The following is a 16604-nucleotide window of genomic DNA, read 5'->3' on the forward strand; positions in this document are numbered from 1 at the left end:
TATGGCCATGTGATTAAAATTCAGGTGCTTGGCAACTGGTTCATACTTATGACCATTGCTGCTCCCAACCTTTTGATAAGCAAAGTCAATGGGGAAGCCAGATTCACTTAAGAACCGTGCTATTAATTTTACAACTGCAATGATTCACTTAACAGCTGTGGCAAGGAAGGATCAAAATTCACTTAACAAATGTCTCACTTAACAACAGAACTTTTTGGCTCTGATGTGGTTGTAAGTCGATGACTACCTATATTCATATAGAAGATCCCCCTATTTTACATATGCTGCCCTGAATGATTATTACTAGTTTAACTATAAGGGAACAAACAATCAGGAAAAAGGATTCGTGAATCATCATTTTATTTTCTTGACAACTTAGCTTGAAAACAACTTTGAATGCAATCCTGAACCAGTGGTTAAAATTATGATAATATAAGAACATCAAACTTATTCATCATATACAACAAGCCCACTTTCCCCCCACTTTTAAAATTAGAGAATTTATTGTTAAGCTCCTAACGATTTACTGTCTTTTGCCTCTCTTGCCTGAAATACTCAGTGGGCTTCCCTGGTTGAGGATGGACTAAGCTAGTGGTCACCAACCAGTGGGCTGGGGACCGCTGGTGGTCTGCGAGAAAATTTTGGTGGTCCGCAGAGAAATGTCCCCCCAAAGCAATTAATCCAAGCTGTGCAGGAACACAAGGCTGTGCTACGCACATGGCCTGCCCACCCCCCTTCGGGTGAACGCAAACCTTACCTTGGGAAGAGCCATGCGAGCTGGAACTGGAAAGTAAGACCATGGTGAATGGCCGGGGAGGGAAATCTGCCCCGGGGTGGCTTGCTGACGTTGGTGAGAAACTCGGACCCATATTCTAGAGCCGCAGTAGTCACAAGACTGGCCCTTTGGTCATCCCGGAGCATCTGCTCCATGGCAGGCTGGTGCACCCAGGTGGAGGAGCAGCTTTTCCAGGATGACCAAAGGGCCAGTCCTGTGACTATTGCAGCTCTGGAATATGGGACCGACTTTCCCATCAACGTCAGCCAAAATTCATATTAGTGGTCCATGGGATTTAAAATTATGAGTTTGGTGGTCCCTGAGGTCCAAAAGGTTGGTGACACCTGGACTAAGCAGCCCAGACAATCACCTTAATTGCTACATTACACTGGCTTTTTCATTTGACAAGGTGTTTGGGTGTTTCATGTTGATGGCTCATGTGTCGCTTCCTTTCAAGCGGGCGGGGGGGAATCACACTGAATCTAATCTCAATATAATTCCTGTCTGGACTATATTCAGGTGCCAAGAGGGATTCAGTTTAATATATTTAAGACCACGCATGAGACCACACAGATTAGGTTCACTCATTATGTTAAGAAATAATTTGTGTAAATATGGTTTTCTCAATATGCCACAATTGTCCTAGATCTACTACACAGAAAAACAAAACTTAAATATCACTCTAGTCAGTGTGTTTAGCACTATGGAATTCCAAAGTCCCCTTTGCCATGAAAATGGAAAGCTAATATGAAAATATTGTGGAAAAAATAAATTGGCTACAGTAATCATAGCCAAAGACATAATAACATTATGAGTCCGATATAGTTAACATGTGCATGTTGTCAACTTTCAGTTTGAAGGTCTTGTTCAAATCTCAAAGAGCTGTATTGTTTCCCCTTCCAGCTTCTTTCATGGTGATAAATTTGCTGTGCTACCTACTCAGTGCTTTTGGTTAGCATAAACAACCTCCTATGCCAGCAGAATGTTGCATATTTATAGAGGTGGAGTCTTACTACTACAAATGGTAGGAACATGGTATAATTTTTTAAAAACCATTAAATTGATGAATAAGTATTATGTATGTGGAAAAACTGCAAAAATTATATAATGAAGAACATAAGATGTATTTGAAATAACAAAAGATGTGGCATGCAGCAGTTAATTGAAGACTTCTCCCCACTTGTGTTATTTTGCTTCATTCTGTTAGTCCTTGAAGAATGTGTTCATGTGTGTGTGTGTGTTATTAACATAAATTAATTCACTGAAAGCCACTTTAATAATGATTAAGGACTGAACAGGACTGTCCCTGAACAGTTGATATAGAGATGTATTTTTAACTTCCCAGTCTAGGGCTGAAAGTGAGTGATTGGCCCAATTCAACCAGCTGGAATTCATGGCAGACCAGAACCTGAATCTCCCCACTCCTATTCCAGCACCTTATTCATCACAGCACATGTGCGCACATACACATCTATCTATTTGCATGTGTATGACTCAAAGACACAAAGGTGGCACAAGGTAACAGAATCTTTCAGTGAATTTTGGCTTGGCTTTATGTGACTCTGTACTACTTGAATACAGACAAAAGATATGCTTGTAAAGCTGTACAATACTGGAATTTATACTGTGGCTGATTCCTTATTCTATGTTGCAAGAAAACAAATCCTAACAAATAAGTCAGATTTACTGTAAGAATACTTCCAGGGGAAAAAGATCAATTTATCTTAAACCTGTATTCTGCCCTCCATATGTTACTCTCACAATATATTCAAAATAAGATTTGTAAAAAGGTTGCAATTACAACTTTTTATTATCAGTTGGTTTTCCCTGATGAAAAAAAATGAATGAATAAACTGCTTGTGAAAAGAACATAGTGTTCTTCCTAGATAGTGAGGCAAATATGAATGCCAATGGTCCACAAAGAATATGGGATATTAAGCTCTGTTCCCCTTGAAAAGAGAACAAAGCAAGGGATACAAGAAGGCCTATTGATATAAAGTCTTTGAAGATACTAAGCCAGGAACTTTCCTTCTCCACATGATAGGAAATTAAACTCAGCAGAGGGAATGAAACGGAACTTTCAAAGCAAGAGCCAGAGGAGGAAGGCCTCTGAATATTAACAGGAACATTCCCATTAGTCAGAATCAAGGCCTGTGGTGCATTTCCATAACAACTATATTATAAAACTCTATATAGGAAATAACAAAAACTGCAGTAGGGTTTACTGCCATATAATGGTTGAATAAAGCCTAAATATACTTTAAAAAAAATATAATTCTTCACTGTTTAGTATTCCTGCAAAGTGAAGCAATTATAATAAACTGATGTTGAGCTGGAGTCCATTGACTATGTTGTGTTATTAAGTATCAGTATAGTATAACTACTATATCTGCAAAATCAATATGTCTGCAAATGTTTGAAACACAGAAGCAAAGAATGCAGCAAACTGTGACTCCTCGTTGCCTTCTAATACTTGTTCAAATATTTGCAGTCCAAATATTGGTAGTCCTTTTATCATATCATCCAAACACAGTCCATAGCTTAAAGTGGACACACTGTTTTTGAGCTGCAAAATCTATTAGATAACTGGTTGTTAACTAGTTGTATTAAGATAGAATAATTAACTACAGATCAGCATGTTGCGCAAATCCAGAATAATGATCAAGGCCAACATATTGGAACTGCAAAAATCTGGAATATTACTATGGTAGATGGTGGTAAAGAGATACAGAACATGGCAACTCTCTTGCCATCTAATGGTTGTCTTCATTTTTGCAATCCTGATAGCTGTAATAAGGAAAACGGAGTAAGGTGAAGGAGTAACCACAAACTCAGATCACTTCACAACTATTGTTCTTACTTAAAAAAAAAAAACTTTTGCAGGAACTAAGACACAGTGAGAAAATCATTTGCCTTTCCTCATTTGTTGGTGACTCCAACTCTGATCAGGATAGCTTAACAGTATTGTAGTTGTAATTATTATGTCAATCACATCCTGTGGTAAGCACATTGGGCTGCAAATTGAGAACTGCAGAATATGCTTGTAGCCAAATTATTAGCAAAATTAAATTCTTGGGAAGTGTTCGGCTGACTAAGCAATGCAAATGGGTTACCAAGAACTAGCTTCCAAGTGATTATGGTCTGCTATGTTTGTTGCCTGGGATGTATTTTAATCTTTCAGTTGGAATTAATGTTAACCTTGATGGCTGATGTGAATATATCTACTCTTTCAGATATTTTCTCATGCCGAACAATTGGGATCATCTCTGCAGAATTCCATTGGCATTGCCATAATCCCCTTCTCAATGAAGTGAGTCTTTCAAACACAAACTCTACAAATTATATTTTTGGCAAATTCCTAAACTGTATGTGTTTATGTATCAGGCTTGTGCAGTGTTTCAATTCTGATCTAGAAAGGCACCTAAACATAGCTCCTCCTTGCACTTCTTAAAGCAACATGCCTCTTCCTGGGATTAAATGTAATCCTGGGGAAAGACACAGCTATTTTAAAGATTTGTAGACAAGTGCTATACTTCTGCTCCCATGTGCTCTGAATCATCTTTGTGTAACCAAAGCAAAATTACTGCCCAACTTGAATACATGTACACAGACACATATTCCAAATCCATGGCTTTAATTATTTGAAGCACAAGTATAATTTGCAAGAACTAGAAAGTCTAACTTGCACTTTAATAGGAAACCGTCAGTGTAGTGATAGGCATTATAAGTCACTGGTGTGGAAAAGGAATTCCATGGTCAGTGGTTTCATTAAAAAAACAATAATATAAAGTTGCACTCTGCCAGAAATTCAGCTAAAGCTGAATTCCCTTCCTAATTTTTCAACTTTTTCTAACAAAGGTTTCTAGGCATTTATCAAATTCCCATTGCAATGCAGATACATATACCATATTCAGAAATCATTATTGCAAAAGAATTAGAAAACAAAACCTTGGATTTCATACAAATCCCTAATGCGTAACTTGGGAAATAACTGGGAAATATGAGAAAGAAAGAAAAGTGGCTAATAATTGAGCAATTATATAAATGCAAACTTTTAGACATAGTTAAAAGTTTTCCAGAGCAGAAGAGTTGGATTTCATTTTTCAGAACTGTTTTTAACATTTACTCTGTAAGTTCTTGTTCTGAATGCTGCTTAAGTGGTAGATATTCAGAACAGTTTAGGCCAGACACAGAATACACATCCTGAGGTAAAAATATTTTTTATCAGAGTCAGTTACTTCCTCCCGCCGGAGAGAAAAAGAAACTGAAATGACACTGGGGTAAAAGCATGGAGTAAAGCATTGGGGTAAAGAGCTAAATTTATTTTTCACTGCCTTTGATTAAAACTTATATCCCCCCGCCCCCAAAAGGTAGAATCTTCAAGTAAATGAAGCAGAGGGACCTTTGCTTTAGAAACTGCTATAGGTAATGTGTCTAACCAGGAACTGCATTGGGCTTATATTTTCTGTGCTGAGCTAGGTCAAGTTTGATCTCATTATAGCTAGTGAAGTGTGCCTAATTTCAGTCTGTATTCATACCACAGTCCGAACAGGAAGACATTATTTAATTTTTTAAAAACATCTGAAATCATTTGATTCCCACTTCAATCTTTTTATGACTGGTAGGAGGCAGTCCAGTGAAAATCCCTAGAATTTTTGCAAGATGTTCTGTAGCTTTCCATTCTAGTAGGCCCAGCTACCTGCTACATTTGTGCACATGGATTGCCCTTTGATCCAAATTTGAAATTATAATGCAACAGGGGACCATCTAGCAAATGAGGCTATCAGGCATTCTGTAATTCTAAAAAAGCTTCCATATAGAAACATGTTAAAAAGTGATGTGTTAAGCAGTGACAGTCATATATTTTTCAGAAGAAACATTTAAAAATCTAACCATATTTGTGACACAATGATTTCTAAATTTTATCACATATATTTATATTTATTTTTTGTTTTAAATTTGGTTTTACACTGTGTAAGCCGCTCAAGTCGCGATGGGCGAATAGGTGGCAATATAAATCAAATAAATAAATAAATATGTTTTAGAACAAAAATGTCCTAGCAAAGAGACCATGTAAAACTTTTATTATATAGACTGAGCGATTTTCAAATACTGTCCCCCTCTAACCATATGCATAAAAACAAAGAGCCCTTTATTATACATGGTTTTTAAATATTTTTAATATTTTGTTAAAAAATTAAGGTACTCTACTTGTCTGAACAAGTGTTTCTACACATTTAATATGTTATCTTTTTAATACTTACAAAATAATTACCTAAAATATTTTTTATTGTTAGGAAAAAGTGAAATAGAAGGCAGTTAAAGAAAATATAACAGAAGCAAGGAAAAGAACCCAAAGAATTCATCAAGTATAAAATAATTTTTAAAAACAGGCAAAAGCCTAACAGGTTTAAAACTCCTAGGCTAACACTGATATCTGGATACACTTTGCATTTTTGTCTATCCCATTTAAATGCCATAAAAGCCACAATACTTGCAATGGAAGTCTTGTAAAAATTAGTTGCATATTTTAATTAAGTTTGTTTGTTTAGTAACTCCTGTGTCAGTTGTTATTCCAATTAAATCATGAGCCTCAAGCCACACTCCCAAAACTAAAAAAGATTTATTTGAAGTTAACATTCTACGTCCGGCATTTACCTGGGTGTAGCCAACTCTGAGATACGTACTTCAACTATCATCCTTGATCCTGCTTTCCCCCACAACCCCTCTGGGTGCATCATCCAACAAAAAACCTCCATAGCCAAGAGTCATCAATCATGCTCTCCAATTAGATTTTTTTGCGGCAGAAGCTTCAGTCATCTAATCAGTCTTTGGAGAAAATATGAATGGAATGTACTTTTGATTCCATACTGCTGTCTGCTCTTTGAAACTTCCCCCCTTCTTTCTGTTGTCAACTATAAAACACGTATACAAAATCTTTTATGAGTTGACATCCTGTTTGATTCCAACTTTTTATATTTAAATAAAAATTCATATGAAAATACCCTTGGAAACATTTAACACCAGCTTCTTAACTTAGGAAATTGAGTGGCATTTTAAAAACACTTAACCCAAAATAATCTTTACTAACAGCAAAGTAATTAAAAACACTAATATACATCAATTACATATAAGACATTTGTAGAGGAACAGAAGGACACTATAATATGCATTTATGTGTGCCATTTTCTTATTTCTGTCGTTAAAAATGCAAATAGATTAAAATGCTAATAGATGTCCATTTTTTGTAACAGTATTCCTGGCCAATTGGTTTGGCTTATGAAATAGAACTACATTAAAAAAATATGGAACTGGGTTATTTGTTTATGCAATAATCTACCACCTTGATACCCATGCTTGCAGCTGAACATCTCTTTATGAATTAATAATAGAAAAAAAATAGAAGTTTTACCCACCTGGGATCTTTCTGAATGCTATCAATAGAAGGTGACCTAGCCAAGGTTCCCTCAGGTGGGATGGCTGGTCCAGATTTGCTGTATGGTGATTCAACAGAAGGACAATACTGCAGCTGTCGGTAGGGGTCTGCGTAATTGGAGGCAGGGCCGGCAGCATAGCTGGCCCTCTGGAAGGTCGCTGATGCATTCTGTGTGGCGAGTTGACTGCCTGTGCGCTGTAAGGGTACGGAGTCGACACCAGGGGAAGATGGGGCTACGACAGGAAAGTAGGGACAAAGTAAAAAATTGAGGACCTGTTCACATAAATGGTTAACCAGGTCTAGGCAGAGGAAAAAAAATACACACATATAAACAGGGGTTTGAAAAGGATGAGAAGAAAAGAACATTACAATCCCTGGAAACATAATGAGATATAAGTCATTTCCATATGAAAAAATTCTAGTCAACAATAAGCATAAAAATGAGAATTAAACCCTGATACTGATCTTCCCTTTGTATTCAATTTGGAATTGGAAAAAAAATGAAAGAACATTGCCTATTAAATGTGGGCTTGCTATAAAGATGCTACAAAATAAAATATTTTAAACAATTAATATCCAATCATCTCCTGTCTGCATAATATTATCGAAGAGTAATGACAGTGGATATGAATTTCATTTGTAAACTTCAATTTTAAAAAATTTTGTACATTCCATAACCATAATTAGAATTACACCTGCATGCAGAAGAAATGAAGTATGATCCATTTTTGGATAGTAACAGCATCAATGTAAATAATTTTAAAAGTTATTCAGATAGTGCCTGTTTATTTTTTCTTGATACCGACTTCTAAATAAAGATTCTCTGGATAAACAGTAGGTTATTAGAACTGGAATCCAATTCACAGATTAACTTGGTCGGTTTTTCAATGACAATCTTGTTCTACTTTGTCATTATAAATGGGTCAATCTGCCAATGCAGATGGAACTACTGATTTTCCTTAAAATATATTTTATATATGAAATCAGAAGCATTTTATCATAGGTATAAATTAATCTAAAGTTATAAAATAGTGGACACTGAATGAAAGAAAAGCATTTCAGTTATTAGCTGGTTTTTGTTGGTATAATTAAATAGGCTTATATTCATTTTCTACACTTCTCTTTAGACTTATTAGTTTTAGAGAAAAGCAATATTAACCAGGTTCACAAACCTATTTACTTGGAAATTAATTGTGTCAAATGCTACAAATGGTACTTTCAGTTAATATATGCAGACATGCTAAAATACAATTTTCTCCACTGTCTTTATTATTTATGTATTATCCTGTAGCTTTGTTCTCTTTGAAGGCCAATTTACGTCCAATCACAAATAAAATGAAGGGAAGGGAAGAGGAAAGAGAACAGCATTTCTCTTAGTTCTCAAAAATGTCTGACTAAATTCTGTAGATGTTTTCCAGTTTCCCTTTTCTTACTATGCTATCAATTTCAAATGCAACTAGGAACTCTGATAAAACATCCAGATCTGGGAATTCAAATTTAGGATAAGTAAGGAAAATAATGAAATAATTTCTATATTCTATTTAGCAGGTTTCAGATCTAGCCAAACTTCTATTTTTATCTTTAATGGACATTCATTCCCAGTTATGTGTCCAAGGTAACATTGATTTTTTTTTTCTTGTAAAATTACAGCGAGTAGCTATTACTTTATGACTCTGACATCTGTAAAAATTTAGGAAGAAAATTCCATTACATTAATGAGAAATATTTGAGCATTAGAAATAAATTAGGACCAATGACAAAAAAATATGCAAAAATACTTTTCTGTCAATGTTCACAGTTTGGGCTAATTCATCACTTTTAATTATTGTCATACTAAACTTTTACAACCTGAAAATAAACACTTATAATATAGCCTAGAATTTGCTTTACCTGCCCTTCTGACATGAATTACACATTCATTTTACAGTTGTAATAGATTGATGTACATTTTCACCAAGTGCTATAATGTTATTATCCAGAATAAGCTTATTTCTGGATCTTAAATGTTCCATTATACTTTCCAAAAATTTCATAGATAAATTAGGAAACAAACACTTCCACTGTTTCATTTTAACTGGAAGGCAAGTGCAATTTGAGTTGGGAAGTCAGCATTTCTTTTTATGTGTGTGCGTGAGTGTATATAGTTTTCATTGTTATGTATGGAATAGCAAGCTGGACTACAAAATGTAATTGTTAATTATGGCAATGGTAATGATGGTGCAATGTTGAAATTTTTTTAGTTAGTAGACATTTAAAAATAATGGGATGATCAAGTTATATTAGCCAACATACATGAAAACAGATGTATCAGCCTTAACATCTCGAGGCAGCATGGAGGAGAATGTTACTTATATATAAGCTGCAAATATACTGTAAAGCTATTCTACATGCATGTTGAAAATGCACAGAGAAAAAATATCTTGTGAATACTAAAATGTTCTCTGCCCCCAAACATGTAAAAAATATTTGAAGAAGTTCAGGAAGAATGAAAATAGGCAAAATTAGGCCTTAAGTAAAACTTAACTAAAAAAATTAAACACTTAAAAGAGTTTATAGCAGACTTGCCCTATGTGATGTAACTGATTCTTCAGAACTGACAGAAAGAGTTGCCAGACACTATTCTAGCACAAATATATTTGTTTAAAATAAAAACTACCTTTCTTTTTCATTACAGTCACCCTATGTGTCATAGTGACTAACACCTTTTTTAAGAAAAGAAAAAACTTATAAAAGATCGGTAGCATACATTTTAAAAGTCCTATAATTTTAGAAAGAAACAAAATATTCAAGGATTGGTTATTTCAAAAACATGCTTAAATACTGGATTCTAAAAAGCAATAAGAAGACACAGTGATTTAAACCGACTTCATATTATGCACATGAAAGGAAGAGGGGGAGAAAAAAAAAGGAGGGAGTGAGAATCCTTCAAATGAGAATTCTGAATAAGAAAGTCCCCAGGGGTGGAAGAAAGGGAAGGTATAAATGAACAAAACAAAATATCCACATACCACACACTGAGTCTAGAATAGAATTAAAATTATAGCTGCCAGCTACAAAATGCAACTAAAAACAACTTCTTAATGATGAATTTTTTTTGGCAGTTTCCTTTTGTGGAAATTCTTTGATTCCATTCACCACTGAGTTCTTTAGAAGCAAAGAATGTATCTAGAAAGTTACAAATTACTAATGGTGCATATGTTACAAAGTGAGCAGGGACAAGAGTGTGTTTGTAATTTCACTATTACCGGAACTATTCTTTATATTTCTGTCTCACTATGTAGAGTCAATGTGTATGCTTTCACCCACACTATACCATCATCATTGTTACTGTTATGTAAGTCTCCTTTGAATTAAACTCAATTTCAACTTTTTAAATTTTTATCCCATTTTTAAAATATTCAGTATAAGATAGTAAAAATACTAATACTCTTTCCTCCTCCTATTTTCCCCATAACAAAAACCTTCTGAGTTGAGCTGGGCTGAGAGAAAGAGAGTGTGACTGGCCCAAAGTCAACCAGCTGGCTTTCATCTCCATGGCAGGTCTAGAACTGATATCCTGGTTGTATGTAATATTCTTGGCAATGATATCGATATTATTATAGACTTTTTCAGAATATTTTTCAACTATCCAATCTGAGTTTCCCAGTCTAACCTGAAGTATTTTCTGGTGTTCTTCCATCTGAGTCCAAGTTATGTCTAAATTAGTAATATTTTGTATTTTGTGAACTCTTTCAGAGATAATTGCATAGGAAGCAGTAATAAACATGCTAAATGAATAAAATAAATAAACTAGTTAAAAATAAGTATTAGATTTTGGTTCCTATGATCAAATATAGAGAATGTATTTAAAATTTCTTCCTAGCCTAATTCTTTTTTGGTTTCTCAGACCCTTTATCCTGTCACATATATAACTTAGATTTACAGTATTTATTTTCCAAAGCAGAACATTTGTATATTTACCTGAAAATGGATGAACCCCTCTCTCCTCATATAGAGGTTTTATCTCTGTCATTGAGAACCTCTTCTACCCATCAAGGCTTTCTACAGTTGGTGGAACACTCCCACATAGAGATTCTCCATAGTGGAGAAGGGGCTGTACACTGACTGAACAGGAAGTTCTAAGAATATTCTAAGCATATTCTTGAAGCTCTAAGCATATTCATCTGAACTCAGCAGGACTTAAGACAGAATAATGTCTGTGTTTCCTTGTATTGAAAGCTCAGTTCAATGAATTCACATTTATCACATCCAAATTAAATGGAAAAAACCAGATGCATTCTCCCCTGTAATTATCTATGCATATTTACCTTAAGTAAGAACTACTGACTAGGACTACTGTATAGGCATGCATCATTATATTGTTCTTTGCTTTATTGTGCTTTGTATATATTACTTTTACTTTTTACAAATTATTTTTTTGACAACTCTGTGTTGCAGTAGTTCAACCATGAAGTGATTAATACATGACTGTAGGAAATTTTATTTCATGTCAACTAATATTTAAAACCTGCAACACCAAAAAAAGTTAAAGAAAACCATTACTTTGTTTTCCCCTTTTTTCCAAGGTATTTTTTTCCTTTATTTGCACTTAACAAAAACTAATATATTACATTATTAAACTTTTTTTTTACTTTAAATTGTTACTAAAACTCCATCCAACAATACTGAAATTACATGGTTGTACAAGTATTGTTGAATTGTAATAACCATTAATTTATTTATAGACTTTTTTCAATTATAAAAATTCTGTTTTTGCTCCCCAAGAAGAAATCAAGAAACACAACAAAGCAAAAGCTCTAAGAACTGTCTATTATAATGAAGTGTAAATTTCTTTAATGAAAATTATTATTCACAAACCTTGGATCTCAAAAGTATTTTATGCTTAATTTATTTACTGTGAAGAATATTTATGCCTCATTTGTTCCTTTTAATCACTTATGATATTAAATATATAATACTCTTTGGCTTTAATCAACATAGCTTAGCAGATTTGCAGAGGACATGTTTGTCATCAAGGATAGATGATTTGGAATAATAAAGTCATGTACAGCTAGACAAATTTGGGTGGCATGAATGGCTGTTATGATGGGGTTTTTTTTTGTTATTTTGTGGTGAGAAATATGTAGAAATATAGAAGCCAGAAATACGGAAAACCTATATCTGATCAATCCTTACTTACTTCTGTGGTTGAACTTTATATTATATACAAAGAATTAAATAGAGATACTTGCATCAAAGTTTATTCTTTTTATGATGGCTTTAGTTTCACTTATATATTTATATCAAAGTGAGCAAAAGCATGCTGTACAAACATATATGCATTTCTTTTAATAAGCATCATTTCCTAACAGCAGACCATATGCTACCCACTATCTTTTCTGCCAGTATTTGCATATCTTAAACCATCTTATTTCTCCCATCTTCAACAACGATATATAGTACAAATACTTACTCTAGTTTTTCTCCATACATATATAGCATTCAATTGTTCACTACTTTTTCTCTGAAAAACACTACTACTTTGATTTTAGATATAATAGGTTCCGGATCCATGCTCTTTGTTGCACCATACAATCTAACCTTGTTCTCATTCTGATTCTCAGCCCAACATATGGCCTTATTTCACACCCCCACCAACATATTTCTAATATCAAAGCATTTTAACACAATTATCCATAAATTCATTAAATAATCAAAGACCCATCACACATATTTGTCATACTTTTAAACAGTGAAATACATTCATGTATTCTCTTTCATGCTTTCCTTACATCATATACTTTTTAAATCACATTCAGTGAACACCTTTCAATTCCGTATTCATGCAAAACATTGCACAATTTAAACCTATTCACTTTATCATATAATTTAATTAAATCAACAAATATAAATATAAACTAACTTTCTCACATTCCTGTATTTTTCAAAGCCCTCACAAGCAAAACACTGATCCAGGATACCAGTTTTCATTGCAATGTGTTACATCAGTGGTCCCCAACCTTTTTTCTACCACGGACCGGTACAATCCATGGACTGATCCACGGACCGGTACCAGCATCAGCACGCACGACCAAAGTAAGTAAGGTGAGCCGAGCGACTGGCCAGCCAGCCGTCCCCCACTTCTCCCCACCACCTTCAACTCCTCCTTTGTACCTTCTCGTGGTTGATGGGCTTTTCGGGCTCTTTCTTAATCTCCTCCTGAGTAATGCAAGACTCCACCGCCATCGGGATGGCTCTTTGTTCGAAGCCACCCCCCCCCTTCAACGAAACTAAGGCGCGAGGATTCCTTCAGCACCCAAACGCTGCTTTCCAACCGATGACTGACAAGTTCACCCGGAAGCACTATCTCAAGCGCAGTCGAAACAAGATGGCGGCACCCAAGCAAAATAGGCGGCCCGGTACAAAATGATCCATGGACCAGTAGCGGTCCAGGGCCCGGTTGTTGGGGACCACTGTGTTACATGAAGCATTCCCTAACAGCAAGGAGAGTACCAGACAGTTCAACCTAATTCTATTCAGTATGTCAGAAATGGAAATAAAGATGGTTTATCTAAGGTCATTTCAGTTATACTAAGTAAGCTAGGATCCTTAATCTAGAGACTACCATTGTCTGCATCCATTAATTAGAAAGTAGATGCAGTATTCAAGTAGCCCTTGACTTAAAATCATTTATTTAGTGACCATTCAATGTTAGAAGAGTGTTGAAACAAGCGACTTTATGACCAGTTTTCACACTTATGACCATTGCAGCAATCTCATGGTCACATGATCAAAATTTGGATGCTTAAGAATTGGCATATACTGTATGTATGGTTGTTGCACTGTCTTGGGATCATGTGATCACCATTTGTAATCTTTCCCAGCTGGCTCCGGACAAGTAAAATCAACAGGGAAAGCCAGATTTGCTTAATGACTGCATGATTCACAACTGCAGTAATTCGCTTAAACAACTGTGGCTAAAAAAGGTCATAAAATGGGGCAAAGCTCACTTAATAACAGCCTCACTTAGCAACAGAAATGCTGGGCTCAGTTGGGGGTCATTTGTCAAGGACTACCTGTACTTAGACACTTATCAGTTACAGAGGGTTTGCTTAATAAACATCCAGGGATGGGATCTTACCGGTGTAACTACCAGTTTGGTGATTTTACATTTTGCGTGCGCATACGCCTGATGCATGCTGTGTGTGCGTGTATATCGTCATCAGCTAGCTGCCTGGACAGCTGAGCAGCGCTGCGTGTGAGTGCGCAGCAGTTGAAAAAGGCACTTTTTCCCCTGCTTTTTCAACCGCAGCTGTGTCGCGCTGCCATTGAAAAAGCAGGAAATAAAGGCCAGGTAAGAGCCCGGGCAGGTAGGTGGGCCAAAAGAGAGCAGACATAGAACTAGTTCTATGTATGTTCTCTGTTTGCTGCTCTTCAGAGCAACCGATTTTACAGAGGTGGACAGAACTGGTAGAATCCCACCCCTGTAAACATCCTCAATTATGTCAGACTTCTTTCCATAATGACAATACTTAAACAGTGATGTCTCCTCCCCACTTTTGTTTCTATATCACTGGAACTATCTGTTGAAGCCATATTAATAGAATTAGAATAATTGCGTTTTAAACATTTGAATCCAAAGTGTCATAAGATGATAGAAGGCTATATAGCAGACTATGTCAACACCAAATTAATTATACTGTCTCAAACCAAACCAAATAAAATATATAAATTAATAATAATTCCAGCATAATTAGCTAACATACACTTAAGTATTGTCAGAGGAAAGCAAGTAAATACATTTTATTTTACAAAACGTATTTATACAAAATAAACTATTTTATAAAATTAAGAAGTTAATGAAAAGTTGATCCTGTTTTCTTCATAAAACAGATTTAAAATTGAAATTGTGTGATTTTGCGGGGGGGGGGATTGGGGAATCTGCTTTAAATAATATTATTAAATAATGTTTTAAATTAAACAATTTTTCCTCTTACCCAATTAAAATAGAAAATGATTAAAACATTTGTAGAGAAGGATGAACCGCGGTGGCGCAGTGGTTAGAGTATAGTACTGCAGGCTACTTCTGCTGCCTGCTGGCTGCCTGCAATATGGAATTCAAATCTCACCAGGCTCAAGGTTGACTCGGGCCTTCCATCTTTCTGAGGTGGGAAAAATGAGGTCCCAGATTGTTGGGGGCAATATGATGACTCTGTAAACTGTTTAGAGAGGGCTGTAAAGCACTGTGAAGCAATATATAAGTCTAAGAACAGGCAACATTTGTTTCTTTGGCTGTATTCTGTAGTTCCTGATCTTCATGTAATGCAGTGTTTCCCAAAGTTCCCAAAGTTGAGATGTGTGGACTTCAGGGAATTCTAGGGATTGAAATCTACAGATCTCAAAGTTGCCAAGGTTAAGAAACATTGGTCTAGAGCCTACCTCCTTTCCCCATCGCCTGTCTTTCCTATTCATCAGCTAGAGATCTCTTCCTCTGTTGCTAATGCAAGTGGAAACTAAAAAAAGTTGTAGAGGCAGGTACTACCAAGTTTCATTTATCTAATGGGGCCTTTCAGCTGAGACAGCTAATAACAATTCTTTCAAGAATGACCAATGATATGAGACAAGAGAGGAGTGCCCATTTTCAAGTGGGAGAGCTGTGCTGTTTTGCCAAGCGAATTGTGAACACTAATGAGACTGCAAATCCCTTTTTACAAGATGGCTTTGCAAAAGTAGCCCCTTGGTTTCCACCCCTTTTATATATTTTCTAGATTGCTTAGTTTATAATTCTGATAAACATCTTCAGTGTGGAGTGACTAAATAGCTTTGTAAGTGTCAGAACTATGTGCAAAAGAAAAACGACACTTTCAAGATCTCAATATAAAGGAAAACAGCAAGAGGGCTTCACATGTTAATTATAAATTAATCAAGTTACTGCATTTTGCTTCTGCTGTTTTATTGCAGTCTTACTGCAAGCTTTGAAAATGTAGTTTTAAAATCTTCCAATGTTTATGCAACTTGGTAACACCTTATTAGTAAATCTATTAGACAACTAGCTGAAAAAAGTATAGGTGAAAGATTTAGAGATAGGTGGTATTAAGAGGGTGGGCCAAAAAAAAATCACTATAGTCTATTTTGCTATAGTTAGTTAGAGATGTGAAGGCTAAGGTGGAAAAAAAGAGAAATTATGAAGAAAAAAAAAAGCTTTTCCATAGCCTTTTCTATTTCAGTTTTCACCAAAAAATATATGAAATATGTCCTACTTCTTAAATAGCAGATAAACTACTGGATATTAAAGAAATTGGTTTAAGTTTGGAAACACAAACACTGAAATAAGAAATAAACTAATATGTAAAAGGAAAGAAGATTCTGCATTGTAGCTCAAGAGACTGAGAATCAGTTATTAAAAATATCTTT

The 16604-nt window shown here is 35.2% G+C and overlaps 1 protein-coding gene across 17 annotated transcripts in view; it reads right to left on the reverse strand.

Annotated features, from left to right (window-relative positions):
- Positions 1-16604, reverse strand: part of CTNND2 (catenin delta 2) — a 471659-nt gene that overhangs the window by 169819 nt on the left and 285236 nt on the right. For 13 of the 17 annotated variants that reach the window (XR_015743082.1, XM_087930700.1, XM_087930696.1 and 10 more), the window contains one exon: positions 7192-7510. Coding sequence is in view for 16 of the 17 variants with exons in the window: in XM_087930700.1 (XP_087786826.1) it covers positions 7192-7510 (319 nt within the window). In the remaining variant the exon portion in view is untranslated. The remainder of the gene's footprint in view (positions 1-7191; positions 7511-16604) is intronic. The other 4 variants (XM_026701042.2, XM_087930702.1, XM_087930699.1 and 1 more) reach the window with 1 other exon arrangement.

Source organism: Pseudonaja textilis, chromosome 3, assembly GCF_049901715.1.
Source record: "Pseudonaja textilis isolate UNSWEBS1 chromosome 3, rPseTex1.2, whole genome shotgun sequence".
NCBI classification, from domain to species: domain Eukaryota; kingdom Metazoa; phylum Chordata; class Lepidosauria; order Squamata; family Elapidae; genus Pseudonaja; species Pseudonaja textilis.